The sequence below is a fragment of the Myiozetetes cayanensis genome, unplaced genomic scaffold (assembly GCF_022539395.1).
Source record: "Myiozetetes cayanensis isolate MyiCay16 unplaced genomic scaffold, myiCay2020 scf44, whole genome shotgun sequence".
Taxonomy (NCBI): Eukaryota; Metazoa; Chordata; class Aves; order Passeriformes; family Tyrannidae; genus Myiozetetes; species Myiozetetes cayanensis.
The window spans coordinates 420104-434995 of NW_026087676.1; the positions used below are offsets into that span (position 1 = coordinate 420104).

General features: G+C 54.6%; 2 protein-coding genes and 9 non-coding genes across 11 annotated transcripts; all 11 read right to left on the minus strand.

Annotated features, from left to right (window-relative positions):
- Positions 1-303: 303 nt before the first annotated feature.
- CWC25 (CWC25 spliceosome associated protein homolog) lies at positions 304-6650 on the minus strand. The gene is made up of 10 exons (XM_050330787.1): positions 6517-6650; positions 5914-6086; positions 4956-5192; positions 4105-4174; positions 3819-3946; positions 3564-3633; positions 2830-2975; positions 2174-2260; positions 1759-1920; positions 304-1023 (listed from the first exon to the last, which is right to left on the minus strand). Exons 1-10 carry the CDS (start codon positions 6532-6534, stop codon positions 909-911), a joined length of 1206 nt encoding a protein of 401 aa, XP_050186744.1. The 5' UTR covers positions 6535-6650; the 3' UTR covers positions 304-908.
- Positions 6651-7519: 869 nt separating this feature from the next.
- TRNAC-GCA (transfer RNA cysteine (anticodon GCA)) lies at positions 7520-7591 on the minus strand. Its single transcript has one exon. It is a non-coding gene; the product is annotated as a tRNA-Cys (tRNA).
- Positions 7592-7973: 382 nt separating this feature from the next.
- Positions 7974-8045, minus strand: TRNAC-GCA (transfer RNA cysteine (anticodon GCA)). The gene has a single exon. It is a non-coding gene; the product is annotated as a tRNA-Cys (tRNA).
- A 436-nt stretch (positions 8046-8481) lies between these two features.
- Positions 8482-8553, minus strand: TRNAC-GCA (transfer RNA cysteine (anticodon GCA)). Its single transcript has one exon. It is a non-coding gene; the product is annotated as a tRNA-Cys (tRNA).
- A 364-nt stretch (positions 8554-8917) lies between these two features.
- Positions 8918-8989, minus strand: TRNAC-GCA (transfer RNA cysteine (anticodon GCA)). The gene has a single exon. It is a non-coding gene; the product is annotated as a tRNA-Cys (tRNA).
- A 374-nt stretch (positions 8990-9363) lies between these two features.
- On the minus strand, positions 9364-9435 carry TRNAC-GCA (transfer RNA cysteine (anticodon GCA)). The gene has a single exon. It is a non-coding gene; the product is annotated as a tRNA-Cys (tRNA).
- A 264-nt stretch (positions 9436-9699) lies between these two features.
- TRNAC-GCA (transfer RNA cysteine (anticodon GCA)) lies at positions 9700-9771 on the minus strand. Its single transcript has one exon. It is a non-coding gene; the product is annotated as a tRNA-Cys (tRNA).
- Positions 9772-10964: 1193 nt separating this feature from the next.
- Positions 10965-13546, minus strand: RPL23 (ribosomal protein L23). Its single transcript, XM_050330796.1, has 5 exons — positions 13477-13546; positions 13173-13256; positions 12206-12334; positions 11428-11541; positions 10965-11098 (listed from the first exon to the last, which is right to left on the minus strand). Exons 1-5 carry the CDS (start codon positions 13487-13489, stop codon positions 11016-11018), a joined length of 423 nt encoding a protein of 140 aa, XP_050186753.1. The 5' UTR covers positions 13490-13546; the 3' UTR covers positions 10965-11015.
- LOC126648116 (small nucleolar RNA SNORA21) lies at positions 12024-12154 on the minus strand. The gene has a single exon (XR_007630739.1). It is a non-coding gene; the product is annotated as a small nucleolar RNA SNORA21 (small nucleolar RNA).
- A 915-nt stretch (positions 13547-14461) lies between the features above and the next one.
- On the minus strand, positions 14462-14533 carry TRNAC-GCA (transfer RNA cysteine (anticodon GCA)). The gene has a single exon. It is a non-coding gene; the product is annotated as a tRNA-Cys (tRNA).
- Positions 14534-14750: 217 nt separating this feature from the next.
- Positions 14751-14822, minus strand: TRNAC-GCA (transfer RNA cysteine (anticodon GCA)). The gene has a single exon. It is a non-coding gene; the product is annotated as a tRNA-Cys (tRNA).
- Positions 14823-14892: the final 70 nt, after the last annotated feature.

Below are 14892 nucleotides of genomic sequence, written 5' to 3' on the forward strand. Positions count from 1 at the left end.
ACGCCCCCGCTGCCGGCGGGCCAATCAGCGGCGAGGCGGCTGGAATTATGAATGGGCTGTTTCCCACGTCACGCGCCGCCGTTTAAAGGGCCAGAGCGCGGCCGGGACCCCCCCGGGACAGACCCCTCGTGGGGCCCACCCGCGACCCCTTCGGCACCGGGAGGGTCCTGAGGGACGGATGCACCCCAGAAGGGGCTCCCACAGCCTCCCAGACCTTCACCAAACCTTCTCCCTGCGGTGAATTCACCCAACCTGCCCCTCCCACCACCCCCAACCCAAGAGCCACAAGGAAGCTTTAACAAATGACAGTGAAGTTTCTTAATTAAAAAGACAAAATAAATCTACACCGCTGTACATATGCACATTACTTACAGTACAAAATCCCAGAGAAATGCCTGCCGTACCCAGCTACGCTCTGCTCATCCCCCTTCCTCGGGAAGCAGCTTCTTTTGGGTCAAATACCAGTGAAATCTGGTATCAAATTCCACGAAATTAACTCACATGTCAATCGGTTCTGCTCTGATCTTCAAGGATTAATAAAAACAGCTGTTTAGCTCTGGCCTATAAAGAGCTGGGTAGTAGGAAGCAGTGACCACCTGGCACAATTTGGTAATAATATACAAAAGTGACACCAGTCAGGGTGGGGAGGGAGAAGGAAAAGCTCTGGCAAGAGGTTAAAAATGGACCAACAAAGGCTCCCGAGTTGCCCAGCCAAGGTCCCACCCAGCACAAAGGAATTCCCAATGCCCCCAGTCCTGAGCACACCCGGGGCTCAGCACAGAGATCCAGCACCTCTGGGAGCTGGGAAGTGTTCCTGGAGAGAGCAGTGAGGCTGTGCTGGAGGGCTCTCACCTCTGGGCAATCAGAGTCCATTTAACTGCTGCACAGGAGCAGAGGGAGAACGAGCCTCATCTCTGCATAAAGTTCTTTTCCAAGGCAGCAGGAGTTCTCTGCAGGGAGTGGATGTTCCTCTTCACACGGTCCTCCAGGGTGGAGGTGGAGGCACTCTCCAGCTTTAAACGGCTGCAGGCAGTGGGAACAGAGAAAGAAAACAAGACTTTTTAAACTGGAAGAGAGTAGGTTTAGATTACAGGTTGGATATTCCTCCCTGTGAGGGGTTGGAATGGAATTCCCAGAGAAGCTGTGGCTGCCCCAGCCCTGGAAGTGTCCAAGGCCAGGTTGGACGGGGCTTGGAGCAACCTGGGCCAGTGGAAGGTGTCCCTGCCCAGGGCAGGGGGTGGCACTGGATGGGCTTTAAGGTCCCTCCCAACCCAAACCATCTCATGGTTCTCTGGTCTGCACTTAAGAACGTGTTCTCCTCTGATCAATCTATAGAGCCTGGAGAATAAAACTGCCATGGGATCTTTCTTGCAGCCTCTGGAAGGGGTCACTCCAAAACCCTTTGCCTGACACCAGCACAAGGGACTAAGATACCACGTGTGTTTAGGGACTTGCAGGCCTAAGAGTGTTTCCAGCACTTAAAACCAGATGACTTCCAAATATCTGCAACGTAAAACACCACCTGGTATTTCTACAAGTTGGCAAAGCACAGCTGGTTCCTGTTTTCTAAGTCTGACTGAAACAAGCACCTCTCGGGCTAAGAGGAGAATCTGGGAGCAGCAGATGCCACCAGTTCTGCCGTAAAACACAGTGGAGATGGATCCTACACCATGACCTGGAACACCCCAAAGCTCGAGGCCCTCACTCAGAAGCTGTGGCCTGGATTTGCCCTCAGTGAGGAGGAGGGAAAAGACTCACTGGAAGAACTTCCCATCCCTGGCGTCGAGTTTCTCCAGCTCTCGCTCCAGCTCCTCCTCCTTCCTGTGCTTCCTGAGGTTGTTTGCTCTCTCCTCTTCCCTCCACTTGGCATTTTCCATCATTTCCTGCCGTTTACGCTCCAGTTCCTCCGGGGAGAGCTTTCTGTTGGGGTAGAAACCACCCATGCCGTGACCCAACAGCACCCTGGTTTTCCACTCCCTGAGACCACAGGGTTGGTAAGGTCGGAAAAGACCTTTAAGGTCATCAAGCCCAACCACCACAGATGACTCACAATGCCCCAAATTAGGGGTTTTTAGCATGGTTTTCTCTTGGGTGGCCAACCAGCAAAGCTTTTAAGCACACATCTGAGCATTCAGCTCCAGCACATCCCACAGGAGCCTCTTTTCTCCCTCACCTGGTGTAGCCCGGGGGGTGCTGGCGCCGGTAGCTCGTTTTTGGGGAAGGGCTCCTGGCTCTGCCCTTCTCCTCCCGACTGCTGTGCCTGCAACCCAAAGAACACCCCCTGTCAGCACAGATGAGCACGTTTCTGAACATTCCCTTGGATTTCTCAGCACATTCTGAAGCCCAGGCATCTCCCACAGCTGCAGGACTGTTACCTGCCCGCTCTGCACACAAATTCTAATGACTCTTAATGTACTTTTTATAAATTCACCTTTTTAACTCAGTTTTAATTATTTCATCACAATGAATACCTGCCACCTGATTTTATATGCATTTTAAAAAAGATAATTCTATATATTTTCTTTATCTATTCTAATTTATGGCTGATAATTATAAATTTGAAGAGGACTGGTAGGCCAAATAAAGCAGAGTCACAAGCAATACCCAAAGGGTGTGATTAGAGAGGGGTGGTCCCAAACAAAGAGTGGGATTGTCCCCTCCAGCAGCTCCCTGTGTGCTCCTGGACAGCTCCTGCCTTTCCACCCAGCACTGAGCAATAATGTCAGGACACAAAAGTGGCAGGAGATGGAACAGGAGGGATTTGGACTGCAGGGAATTTTCCCCCACCCAGCAGCCCATGGTTCCCTGAGCCAGCTCAGCCACACTCACTGTTTGCTGTGCTTGGAAGGAGATCCCGAGCCCCTGGACTGCTCCGAGTTCCTCTTGCTGGGATGTCCCTGGGGGGAGCGGGAGCAGCTCCGGGAGCGCTCCCGGTGCCTGTGGGGGGCCCTGTGGCTCTGCTCGGAGTCTCTCACCTGGAATTCAGAAGGAGCTTGTAGGAGGACAATGGGAGGCCACAGAGGAGTCCTCATTGTGTAGAAACATGTTATCTCTGTCTGATGGTCAGAAAACTAAACAAGGCAGCCAAGCTGAGTGTTGGAAGAGATGAGGGAAGAAACTCCTCCCTGTGAGGGTAGGGAGGGACTGGAATGGATTTCCCAGAGAAGCTGTGGCTGTTCCATCCCTGGAAGTGTCCAAGGCCAGGTTGGACAGGGCTTGGAGCAGCCTGGGCCAGTGGAAGGTGTCCCTGCCCATGGCAGGGAGTTAGAATTAAATGATCTTTAAGGTCCCTTCTGACCCAAACCATTGCACTGCTCCCTGGGTAACTCTGTGAAGAGAAACTAAACAAACCTTAACTTGAATTCCCAGCAGACAAAAGTCCCCCCCAGGATCTGAATAACTTTAATTTCAAGGCTTAGATGGCTGCAAATTGAATCATGAAATTTATGAAATCACGTTCCCCTCAAAATCCTCTTCCAGTTGGTGCAGCAGATTTGCAGCAAAGCCCCAAAACTCCTTGTTTTTGCCTCCCTCAGGGCGTTGGGAGTGTGATACACACATACCTGTAAACCATACCCTGGGGCTTTGTAAGGAGCAGGTTTCCAGGAGGAATTGTCCATCCTCTTCTGAGACCTACAGAGAAAACAGAACAGCCCTTTTGGAGCAGGAGAATTGCAAGAATAGGGTTTGGGGTTTATTTAACATTAAATTATTTTTAATGTTAATGATGCAAAACCAGGTACATTTAGACCAAAGAGAGGATTTGAAAACCAAATAATTCCATGAGGTGTTTTTGCCACAAAACCTCAAAACCTTACTTGTTTTTGCTTCTCTCCTCCTCGCTGCTGGAGCTGTCGCTGCTGGAGCTGCGCCGTCGGTGCTTCTTGTGCTTCTTCTTCTTCTCCTTCTTCTTCTTCCTCTCCTTTTTGTCCAAACTGTTCTGCAGCTGCAGAGCAAAAACCCCACTGTCATTGTCCTTGTCATTACCACTGCCCTCACTCCTGGGGACTCAGAAACACAAGGGAAAAATCAGGAGCTTGGGTCAGGAAAGGGCTCAGCTGATTTCTGGGTGTTCTGTGCAAAGGGACCCTGAGAAGCACCTACCAAAGCTTTGATTTTCTTCATTTTCACGGGATTATTCAAAACCTCCCTCTTCTTTTCCTCCTCCCTCTTTCTAAAGCAGGAAAAAAAGAAAATATGGGCGTTTTCAAACACACAAAATATCACCTTTTCATGAGAGAGATCAGTCAAGTGCAAGCTCTAAAAACACACAAAGCCATTTACAAAGTTAAAGCCATTTATAAAGCTAAAGACACAGAATTAAAGATACTTATAAAGTTAAAGTCACAGAATTTAAGATACTTATAGACATTTATAAAGCTACAGACATTTATAAAATTAAAGTAATTTATAAAGTTAAAAGACGTTTATAAAGACATTCGCAGATCAAATCAATTTTAAGACACGTATAAAAATGTCTTTCAGAAGATAAATATATTTATGTTTATGTGTTTAATTTATATATGCTTAGAAGATACATATATTTATATACTTATTATAATTATATATTTTATATAAATATATAGAATATAGATATAGTTCTAAAAATATAAATATATAGAACGTGAATATATTTATGAAAACATAAATATACAGAATATAAATACATTCATATTTATAAAAATCTAAATACATTTATAAAAACCTATGGACATTTATAAACTGAAAGACGCTCACAAAATCCCTAAATTTAAAGACCTGCACGAAAATGCCTTTACGCTGTTTAAAAGATAAAAAACCCTTTACCTAAAGACATTTATAAAAAATTGACAGATACACCTAAAATGCTCCAATTGAAAGGCATTTCTAGCATGTCTAAGTTCAAACACATCTAGGAGTGTCCCTGAGCCCCAGAGGTCCCAGCCAGGAGCTCCCTCCCTGCCGTCCCCCCGCACCTGATCATGAACAGCGGGTCCTCCCGGATTTTGTTGGCCATGTCCAGCACGGAGTTGGCCCCTGACTTGGCGAAGATGGAGCCTGGGAGCAGCCCAGTGTCACTGGAACACCCTGCCTCCTTGTCCTCGGCCTTCTCCAGGATGAACTTGTCCACAGGGCGCCCCATGAGATACTCCTCCCTGTTCACCATCCCCCCGGGGCCCTGGTACATCCACTCCAGCTTCTCTTCCCTTTTCCTGTCGGAGAGAACAAAAAACAAACTCGATTTATTTTCCTCCTTGCAGTTCTGAAGGTACAGTTTGAGGTTTAAGGTGAGTAGAAATATTTTATCACTGTTATTATTATTATTATTATTTCCCCAGCACAGGAAGCACATGGAGTGATCCAGAGGAGGCTCCAAGTGATCAGAGGGAAGGAGCAGCTCCTCTGAGGAAAGGCTGGGAGAATAATAATAACAATACTATTTATTAATATTATTGTTGTTGTTGTTATTATTTATTTCCCCAGCACAGGAAGCACATGGAGTGGGTCCAGAGGAGGCTCCAAGTGATCAGAGGGATGGAGCAGCTCCTCTGAAGAAAGGCTGGGAGAAATGGGGTTGTCCAGCCTGGAAGAGGAGATGGTTTAGAGATGATTTAAGTGCCTGAAGGAGCTACAGGAAAAGATGGAGAGGGACTATTTACCTGGAGGGGCAGGACAAGGGGGAAGGGCTTCAAAGCGAAGCAAAGCCAGGTTTGGGGGGATATTGGGAAGCAATTCCTCCCTGGGAGGGTGGGAGTGGTGGAGTGGATTCCATGGGTGCCCCATCCCTGGGAGTGCTGGACAGGGCTCGGAGCAGGCTGGGCTGGGGGAAGGTGTCCCTGCCCGTGGGGTGGGACTGGCTGTGCTCCCAGGTGGCTCCCAGGTGGCTCCCAGGTGGCTCCCATTCCCGGATTCCCGGCTCCCCAGCGCCCTGACCGCAGCGTGCCCATGTCCTCGGCGTAGCGCTGCATCTCCTCGCGCGCCCGCTCCTCCTGCAGCTCCCGCTGCAGCTCCTCGATCTTCCTGCGCTCCGCCTCATGCTTCTGCTCCGCCTTCCACACCTTCTCCACGTTCCGCAGGGTCTGCGGGTGCCAGCTCTTCTTCAGGTTCTGGGAGGGGGGGGGAGAAAAAAAGAAAGGGACAGCGCTGGGATCGGCCCTGAGGGGGACGGGCAGGGAGGCTGAGCTGCCCTGGAGCCCCTCTCTGTTCCCCCATCACCCCTCTCTCAGCACCCCACTCAGCACCTTCTCGGCTCCCTCCATCACACCCCTCACCCTCCCTCAGCCCCTCATCCCCCATTAGCCCCTCTCAGCCCCTCATCTCCCCCTCCAGGCCCCCCTCAGCCTCTCCCCCGACCCCCTCTCACCCCCCTCAGCCCCTCTTCCCTCAGCCCCTCTCAGCCCCCTCCGTTCTCTCCCCAATGCCCCCCGACCCCCACCCCCAGCCCACGTCCCCCTCACCCTCCCGCCCGTCCCCCCGTCCCCCAAGCCCCGCTCGTTCCCCCGTCCCCCTCAGCCCCTCTCTCCCCCAAACCCTCACCAGGTCTCCCCCCCCCATCGCGGCCTCCGGGCGAGCGCGTCCCCCGCCGCTACCGGGACCGGAACTGCGTCATCGCCCCGCGCCGGCGCGGCTCTTGTGCGTCACTTCCCGGCAAGCCGGCAAGATGGCGGCGCGGCGGCCGGGACGGGGCGAGAGGAAAAAGGAAAATTTTCGGGTTAGAAAGACCTTAAAGCCCATCCAGCCCCGCTCCCGGGGACACCGTCCACTAGCCCAGGTTGCTCCAGGCGCGGTCCAACCCGGCCTTGGGCACTGCCAGGGGATTAAAGGCAAGATCCGTTTTAGTGAGGGTGGTAGGAGCAACCCCAGAGAAGCGCCTGGGTGTTAAAGTGAGGCATTGCCAGCCACGGGACGGGTCTGGCAGGGAGCCGTCATTGCGTTAATGTGCAGAGGGCAAAGTCTGTGCCCCCGGGACGCCCCTCCCAGGACAGGTTTGGGACTGGGATCCCCCCCCGGTGTGTGTGGGGTCGGTGCCCTCCCGGCCCGGCGCGGGTTCGAACCGGCGGCCCCGCCGTCCCCAGCCCCCCGCGCTGCCCCCTGCGCCACCTCCGCCCGCCTCGCCCCTCCCGCCCCCCCGGCCCCGCCCCGGGGCGGCTCAGGGGCAGCGCCCCCGCCCGGGGGACGCGGGGTCGGGGGTTCGAGCCCCGCGGGGGACACACTCACCGACCTGCGTCAGGCTGCCCCCCGGGGGACATCCCAGAACTGCTGGGAACGCGTTAAATCAGCGCTAATTCACTCGCTAAACCGGGGGTAATTACTGGTTAATTAGCACTGGTTGAATCAGGGGTAATTACTCCCCACAGGGAGAGCTGGAGCCTGTTCTCCTGTGGACATGGAGGACAGAGAGGAGGTGTCCAGCTCTGCTTTCATGCCTGGCAGAACATCCTCAAGTGATTTCCAGGGCCTCAGAGGGGTAAGGAGACCTCCCTGGGGGCTGTGTGTGAGGAGGTTGTGGAAGGAAAAAAGGGTGGAAAAAGGACCAAAAAGGGGGCACCTGGAGTTGAACCAGGGACCTCTTGATCTGCAGTCAAATGCTCTACCACTGAGCTATACCCCCCTGCTGATGCACCTGCACAAGGTGAGTTTAAAAACATTCCTAGACAGAAATTTCTACTTGACAGCCCCCTGTGAACCTTAAAGTACCTGCCACAGGCTGTACAGGGAGTTAAACGGGATAAATGATAGGAAGTGGGTAAATTATGGGAAATGTGAGTGCTAGAGAGAATTAAGAACAGACAGAAGTACAGACAAGCTCAGGAGTTCCTCAGTGCACAACCCCTGCACCTTCCCAGCAGGGCCTCAGTTCCCTCAATCCCAAATCTCCCAACACTCCCAAATCAACCAACACTCACTGCACAGCACGAACTCCCAGATCCAGCAAAGAGCTTCTTCCTGGGAAAGATTTTCACCAGAGAAAGAGGAAAATAAAGGGAAAAGAGAGGGGGCACCTGGAGTTGAACCAGGGACCTCTTGATCTGCAGTCAAATGCTCTACCACTGAGCTATACCCCCCTGCTGCTGCTCCTGCACAAGGTGAATTTAAAAACATTCACAGAAAGGAACAAATTTCAGTGTCCACTGGTTGGGCTCTTTTACTCAGCAGCTCCCTTTGCACCCCCTGGTGTGCCTGATAAAAAGGCTGTACAGGGAGTTGAACAGGATAAGTGATGGCAAATATGACCAGTTCTGGTCAGAATGATCAGTTTTGGTAATTATGATTACTGCAGAGTTAGGAACAGAGAAAGGCACACACAGACAGGGAGTTGTTACTCACACACTGCACAGCTCCTGGAGTTTCCCAGGAATCAGGGCTTTGGTACCTTCAAAGCTGGAGCTCAGAACCACGTGGAGAGAACAGCACGAGCTCCCAGATCCAAGGAGGGGCTCTCCAGCTTCTTTCTGTGACAGATTTTAGCAAAATAAAGGGTGAAAGGAGAGGAAAAAAAGGAGGGGGCACCTGGAGTTGAACCAGGGACCTCTTGATCTGCAGTCAAATGCTCTACCACTGAGCTATACCCCCCTGGTGATGTACCTGCACAAGGTGAATTTAAAAACATTCACAGAAATTTCTACTTGACAGCTCCCTGTGAACCCTAAAGTACCTGCCACAGGCTGTACAGGGAGTTACACAGGATAAATGATAGGAAATGGGTAAATTATGGGAAATGTGAGTACTAGAGAGAATTAAGAACAGGCAGAAGTACAGACAAGCTCAGGAGTTCCCCAGTGCACAACCCCTGCACCTCAGTTCCCTCAATCCCAAATCTCCCAACACTCCCAAATCAACCAACACTCACTGCACAGCAAGAACTCCCAGATCCAATGAAGAGCTTCTTCCCAGGAAGGATTTTGGCCACAGAAAGAGAAAGCTAAAGGGAAAAGAGAGGGGGCACCTGGAGTTGAACCAGGGACCTCTTGATCTGCAGTCAAATGCTCTACCACTGAGCTATACCCCCCTTGGTGTAGGGTGTGCACAGGTAGATAAAAAAACATTCCTTTGGAAAGAAACAAGTTTTTCTGTCCGTGGGTTGGATTCCTTTACCCAGCAGCTCCCTTTGCACCTTAATGTGCCTGCCAGAGGGAGTTAAATGCCACAAATTGTGATAAATGTGATTCCTGCAGAACATTAAGAACAGAGACAGGCACACACAGGGAGTTGTTGCTCACACACTGCACCACCTCTGGAGTTTCCCCACGCTCAGAGCCACGACACCTTCGAAGCTGGAGCTCAGAAGCAAAGCTGAGTGCACAAAACAAACTCCCAGGTCCAAGGAGGGGCTCTCCAGCTTCTTTCTGTGACAGATTTTAGCAAAATGAAGGGTGAAAGGAGAGGGGGCACCTGGAGTTGAACCAGGGACCTCTTGATCTGCAGTCAAATGCTCTACCACTGAGCTATACCCCCTGCTTCCAGCCAGCATTCCCAGCAGGAAATCTCCCTGCTAATTGCCATCCCAGCAAAAACTGCTAATTAATCCCAGGACACAGAGCAGGTTTCTCAAGAAATACTCATCCCTCTCCTTGGAAAGGCTCCACGGATGCTCCTCTGCTCTGCTGGGGGTCACCTGCAGCCGGCACGGGGGGCCCTGCCCAGAGTTCAGGGGGAAAACCTGGGAGTGCAGAGCTCCAACCCCGATTCTGGGGGACAAAAAAAAGAAGGAAAAAGGGGAGGGGGCACCCGGATTTGAACCGGGGACCTCTTGATCTGCAGTCAAATGCTCTGCCCCTGAGCTATACCCCCACGAGTGGGGCAGGCCCGGGGGAGGCTCCTTGTGGGCAGTGAGGAGGCGGCACAGCCACATTCCAGGAGTACTCCCACACCTCACCATGCCCCTCCTTCCACCCCAAACCCCACCCTGGCGCTCTCACCACCCTCCCAGCCAGCCCTTGAAGGTCAAGCTGATGAATTCCCGCTTAAATTTCCTCTAAAACACAAGAGATGGGACATTTCCAACCCTGACTTCAGGACGTCACCACGGAACTCGGCTGTGCCTCTGTTTGGTCTCGGGGTGTGCCCAGCCTGGCACAGGAATTACCTGGCACACCTCCCACCTGCCCCACAGCCCGTCCTCCAGCTGGCACCCCAAAGGCAGAGGACACCAAGAAAAAAAAACCAAAAAATTAAACCCCAAAACGCTTCATCCAAGTATCAGACCACAGGAGAAGAGTCTTCAAAAATCAGAAGTGCAGCTGTTAAAAAATAAGAGGGGGAAACAGGTTTGTTGTGGAGCTCCCAGCATCTCTGCCCAGCTCTGAGGAACAGCTCCTTCATCCCCAGGGCTCTGGAGTGGTGGGCTCTGCTCAGACCCCCTTCAGCTGCAGGGCTGGGGGGACACTCAGAGCACCCCTGGGGTGTTCCAGGGCTGCTGGGAGGAAGCCACGACCCCTGTCCTGCTCTGAAACCCTGGAGAACAGAGAGTGACCCCCATCCCACGAGTTCCCTCTTGCTGTCAGCACACAGCTCTGGATTATCCAGTGGGAGCACCAGGAATTGCACCAGGAACCTCCGAGCAGAGGGAATAAATGTGCCTGTGCTGGGGGGAAAATGCCCTTGGTGCCAGGGCAGATGGAGGTGGGAACTGCAGCCAGTCCAGTATTTCTCCCCCCTCAGTGCCTCTAAATAGGTAAAATTATCCCTAAGCAGTTACATTGCCCTTTCTGGAAAAAAATTCCAGAAATTCTACACTTTTTGGGGAGTTCCTGCACTAAGGCAGAGCTTCCACAAGACCCCTCCCAGTTCCTGTCCGTGCACAGCCACTGCATCAATTCACTGCTGCTAAAATTTAAGAGCAAGAACCTGCCTAAAAAACCAGGATATTAAAGCCCCAAAATCCCATTTTCCTGCTGAAACACACAAGGAAGCTCCACAGAAATCCTTCCCAGCACCTTCCTGCTCCACAGAGGAGACGCTTTGGCAAGAAACACACCAGGGGGTTGGGTACAAGGCCTTTTATTTGCTGGCTCTGCAGAGGTTTAGGATGAGGCTCAGGCGATGCTCCCGGCGTTGGAGGCGATCCTGGGCCACAGATCCGCACATTCCTTGGCCACAGGGCCTGTGATTGCTGAGCCTGGAAAACAGGGATAACGCAGCATCAGTTCTGTCCTGTGAGGAGGGGGGTGAGGCCCTGGGATGGAATTCCCAGAGAAGCTGTGGCTGCCCCAGCCCTGAAGTGTTCGAGGTTGGATGGTGCTCGGAGCAACCTGGGCTGGTGGAAGGTGTCCCTGGGGGTGGAACTGGGTGAGCTTTAAGGTCCCTTCCAAGCCAAACCATTCTGGAATTCCACGCTTAGAGGGCACACATGGTCCAGGGTCTCGAAGGGAATCTGGGTCCTTTCCCTCAGCCCTGTGGCAGTGCCCACCTCCCCACATTCCCAGTGGGTTAGGGTCCAACCCTCACCTTTCATTTCTCCTTTGTTATTTACAATCACCCCTGCGTTGTCCTCGAAGTAGAGGAACACCCCGTCTTTCCTCCGGTAGGATTTCCGCTGCCGGATCACCACGGCCGGGTGCACTGGGAACGGGAGAGGAGCAGCTCGGGGTCACAGACCTCGGGATAAACACTCACACCCAGGGGATGTCCCTCGGGAGCTGCTCTGCTGCAGCACCAAACCCAAGGCACGAGCTTGGGGTGGTTTTTTTTTAACTTTACATCGGATATTTGTGGATGGGTTTTTTGTCCCTTCCCACCCAAACCACTCCAGGATTCACATGATCCAACTTTACAGGTCCAGGTAACGTTGCTCTGTTTTTATAAATGGAGAAATAGACTCAGCAGAGGGGTTTGGGAAGGAATTCCTCCCTGTGAGGGTGGTGAGGGACTGGAATGGGACTCCCAGAGCAGCTGTGGCTGCCTCATCCCTGGAAGTGTCCAAGGCCAGGCTGGAGCAACCTGGGCTAGTGGGAGGAGTCCCTACCCATGGCAGGGGGTGAAAACTGAACTGGATCATCTCCCAGCTCCCTTCCCACCCACCCCATCCCGTGACCCCAAGCCCTGCGTGTCCCACCGCTGATTGAAATCAGCAGCACGAGCTGCCACTTCACCCAAAAGCGGCGCCTTCGCTCTGCCCTTCCACGACAACTCCCTGAGCCACGGCACAGACCCAACGAGTGCTTTTCAGAAGGGCTCTGGGGGCCTCTGTCCCCGTGCTTTCCGGGACAGGACCGGTGGCACTCACCCTTCTTCCTCAGCTCGGGCTTGCCCTTCTTCACCGTGGCCATCACCATGTCCCCCACGCCGGCCGCCGGCAGCCGGTTCAGCCGGCCCTTGATGCCCTTCACCGAGATGATGTACAGGTTCTTGGCCCCTGGGACAGAGCAGCACTGCCGTTATTCCAGGAAGGCGTTATCCCAGGATATCCAGCTCAACTGAGGGGGCACCCAACAGCCAGGCCAGGCCGTCTCCTCCTGCTGAGCCTGAGCCACAGGCACAGCAAGGGCTTTCTGGAGGAAAACCAGGCTTTGGGAATTCGCTCGATACCTGGTCACCCTCTGTGCTACCCCGGGGGGCTCATTCCAAGGGTGTCCTTCCTGCAGGGCTGCCCCTATTCCAGAGGGCTCCTTTTCCCGCTGGAACCCCAATGGGACTCCCCCACCAGGCTCATTCCCAACAGCCTCCACCGGTTCCAAAGGGGGTTCTTGCCTCCTGGTTCTACAAAGGCTCTTTCCCACTGGCGCCCCGATTTCAAAGGGAATCCCCGACTCCAGGGAGACTCTTTTCTGCTGGAACCGCCCCCCCCATCCGATCCCAAAGGGTCTCTCCCGGTTCCAGGGGGTCTCCCCTGATCCTAGAGGGTCTCTCCCGGTTCCAGGGGGTCTCCCCCACTCCCAAGGGGCCTCTCCCGGTTCCAGGGGGTCTCCCCTAATCCTAGAGGGTCTCTCCCGGTTCCAGGGGGTCTCCCCTGATCCTAGAGGGTCTCTCCCGTTTCCAGCGATCTCCCCTGATCCCAGGGGGTCTCTCCCGGTTCCAGGGGGTCTCTCCCGGTTCCAGGGGGTCTCTCCCGGTTCCAGGGGGTCTCTCCCGGTTCCAGGGGGTCTCCCCTGATCCCAGGGGGTCTCTCCCGGTTCCAGGGGGTCTCCCCCACTCCCAAGGGGGCCCTTTTCCCCCTGTCCCCCCCGCCATCCCAGTCCCGGCCCGCCGCTCACCGGTGTTATCGGCGCAGTTGATCACAGCCCCCACCGGGAGACCCAGGGAGATGCGGAACTTGGCCCCGGACGAACCTCCGCGTCCTGCGGGTCGAGAAGAGCGTTAACCCCGAGCGGGGCCCCGGGCAGCTGGGGCGGCCACACCGCCCGCGCCATCCGCGCCCAGCGCCTCTGCCCGCGCCCCCTCTCCGCCGCAGCGGCTACGGGGACCCCAGAGAAGGCCATCGGGACGCGGGAGGGCGGCGGCGAGGCCGGGATGGCGGCGGATGGAGGTGGATGGAGCCGGAGCGGGCCCGAACCTCACCTCGCTTCGACATCTTGGGCGCCGGAAGAGGCGGCGCGGGTCACGTGACGCGCCCGCCCCGCCCCGGGGCTGAGGGGGCCGGGGAACAGCGCCCCCTGCAGGCGGCGAGGAACGCAGCGCCCTCACACGGCCCCGGTACCGGGAAAAACGGGAAAAACCGGGAAAACCGGGATAAAACAAGGCGGGGGAGCGAGCACAGAGTCACGGGGTCTGGAGCACAAATCCTGTGAGGAGCAGCTGAAGGAGCTGGGGGGGCTCAGCCTGGAGAGGAGGAGGCTCAGGGGGGACCTTCTCGCTCTCCACAACTCCCTGACAGGAGGGAGGACCCAGGGAGGGGTCGGGCTCTGCTCCCAGGGAACCAGCAGGAGGACAAGGGGATCTTAAGCTGCGCCAGGGGAGGTTTAGGCTGTGCAGGTTTAGGATAGGGGAAGAATTTCTTCACAGAGAGAGTGGCTGGGCATTGGGATGGGACACTGGGCATTGGAACGGGCTGCCCAGGGAGGTTGTGGGGTCACCAATCCCCAGAGGTGTTTAGGAAGAGACTGGGTCACGGTCTGGGTGACAAGGTGGGCTCATGGGATGATCTCAGAGGGCTTTTTCAACCTGGCTGATTCTGTGACCCCAAGGGACTGATGATCCCGCCACCTCCCTGGGCAGCCCATTCCCAATGCCCGGTGTCCCGTTCCAAAGCCCGATCGCTCTCTCCGCAACGAACTTCTCCCTAAAATCCAACCCAAACCTCCTCTGGCACAGCTTAATCCTGTGCGCTCTTATCCCATTGCCTGGGACCAAACCCCGATTCCGCCCGGCTTCCCCTTCTCCTGTCCGGGATTTGCAGAGACCGAGAAACTCTCGAGGAGCCCGGCACTGCACGCAGCGCTCGAGGCGCAACAATTCGGGGCGAAAAAGGGGTAAAACAAGAATTAAGAGGGGTAAAATAAGAATAAGAGGGGTAAAATAAGAACAAGAGGAGCGGATCAAAACAAGGGGGCACCCGGATTTGAACCGGGGACCTCTTGATCTGCAGTCAAATGCTCTGCCACTGAGCTATACCCCCAGCTATTCAAAATGGCCGCCGGGCGCCGCTTTCCCCTCACGATCCACGCCCCGCGCGGTTCCCCTCTCTCCCGTTCCACGCGCGGGCGGACGCCCGCGCGTGGAACGGGGAGGGGGAAACCGCGCGGGGCGTGCGGGTTTCGGGGTCCTCCCGCCTCGTTCCGCTGAGAAATCCTCCAAAATCGGGTAAAAAGAAATATCGATAAAATCACTCAACCAGGGGGCACCCGGATTTGAACCGGGGACCTCTTGATCTGCAGTCAAATGCTCTACCACTGAGCTATACCCCCCTCGGCCGCTCTTTCATCCGCTAGGGGTCCCTCTGCTCTGGGAATGGAGAGGAGACGCCGGTTCGAATCC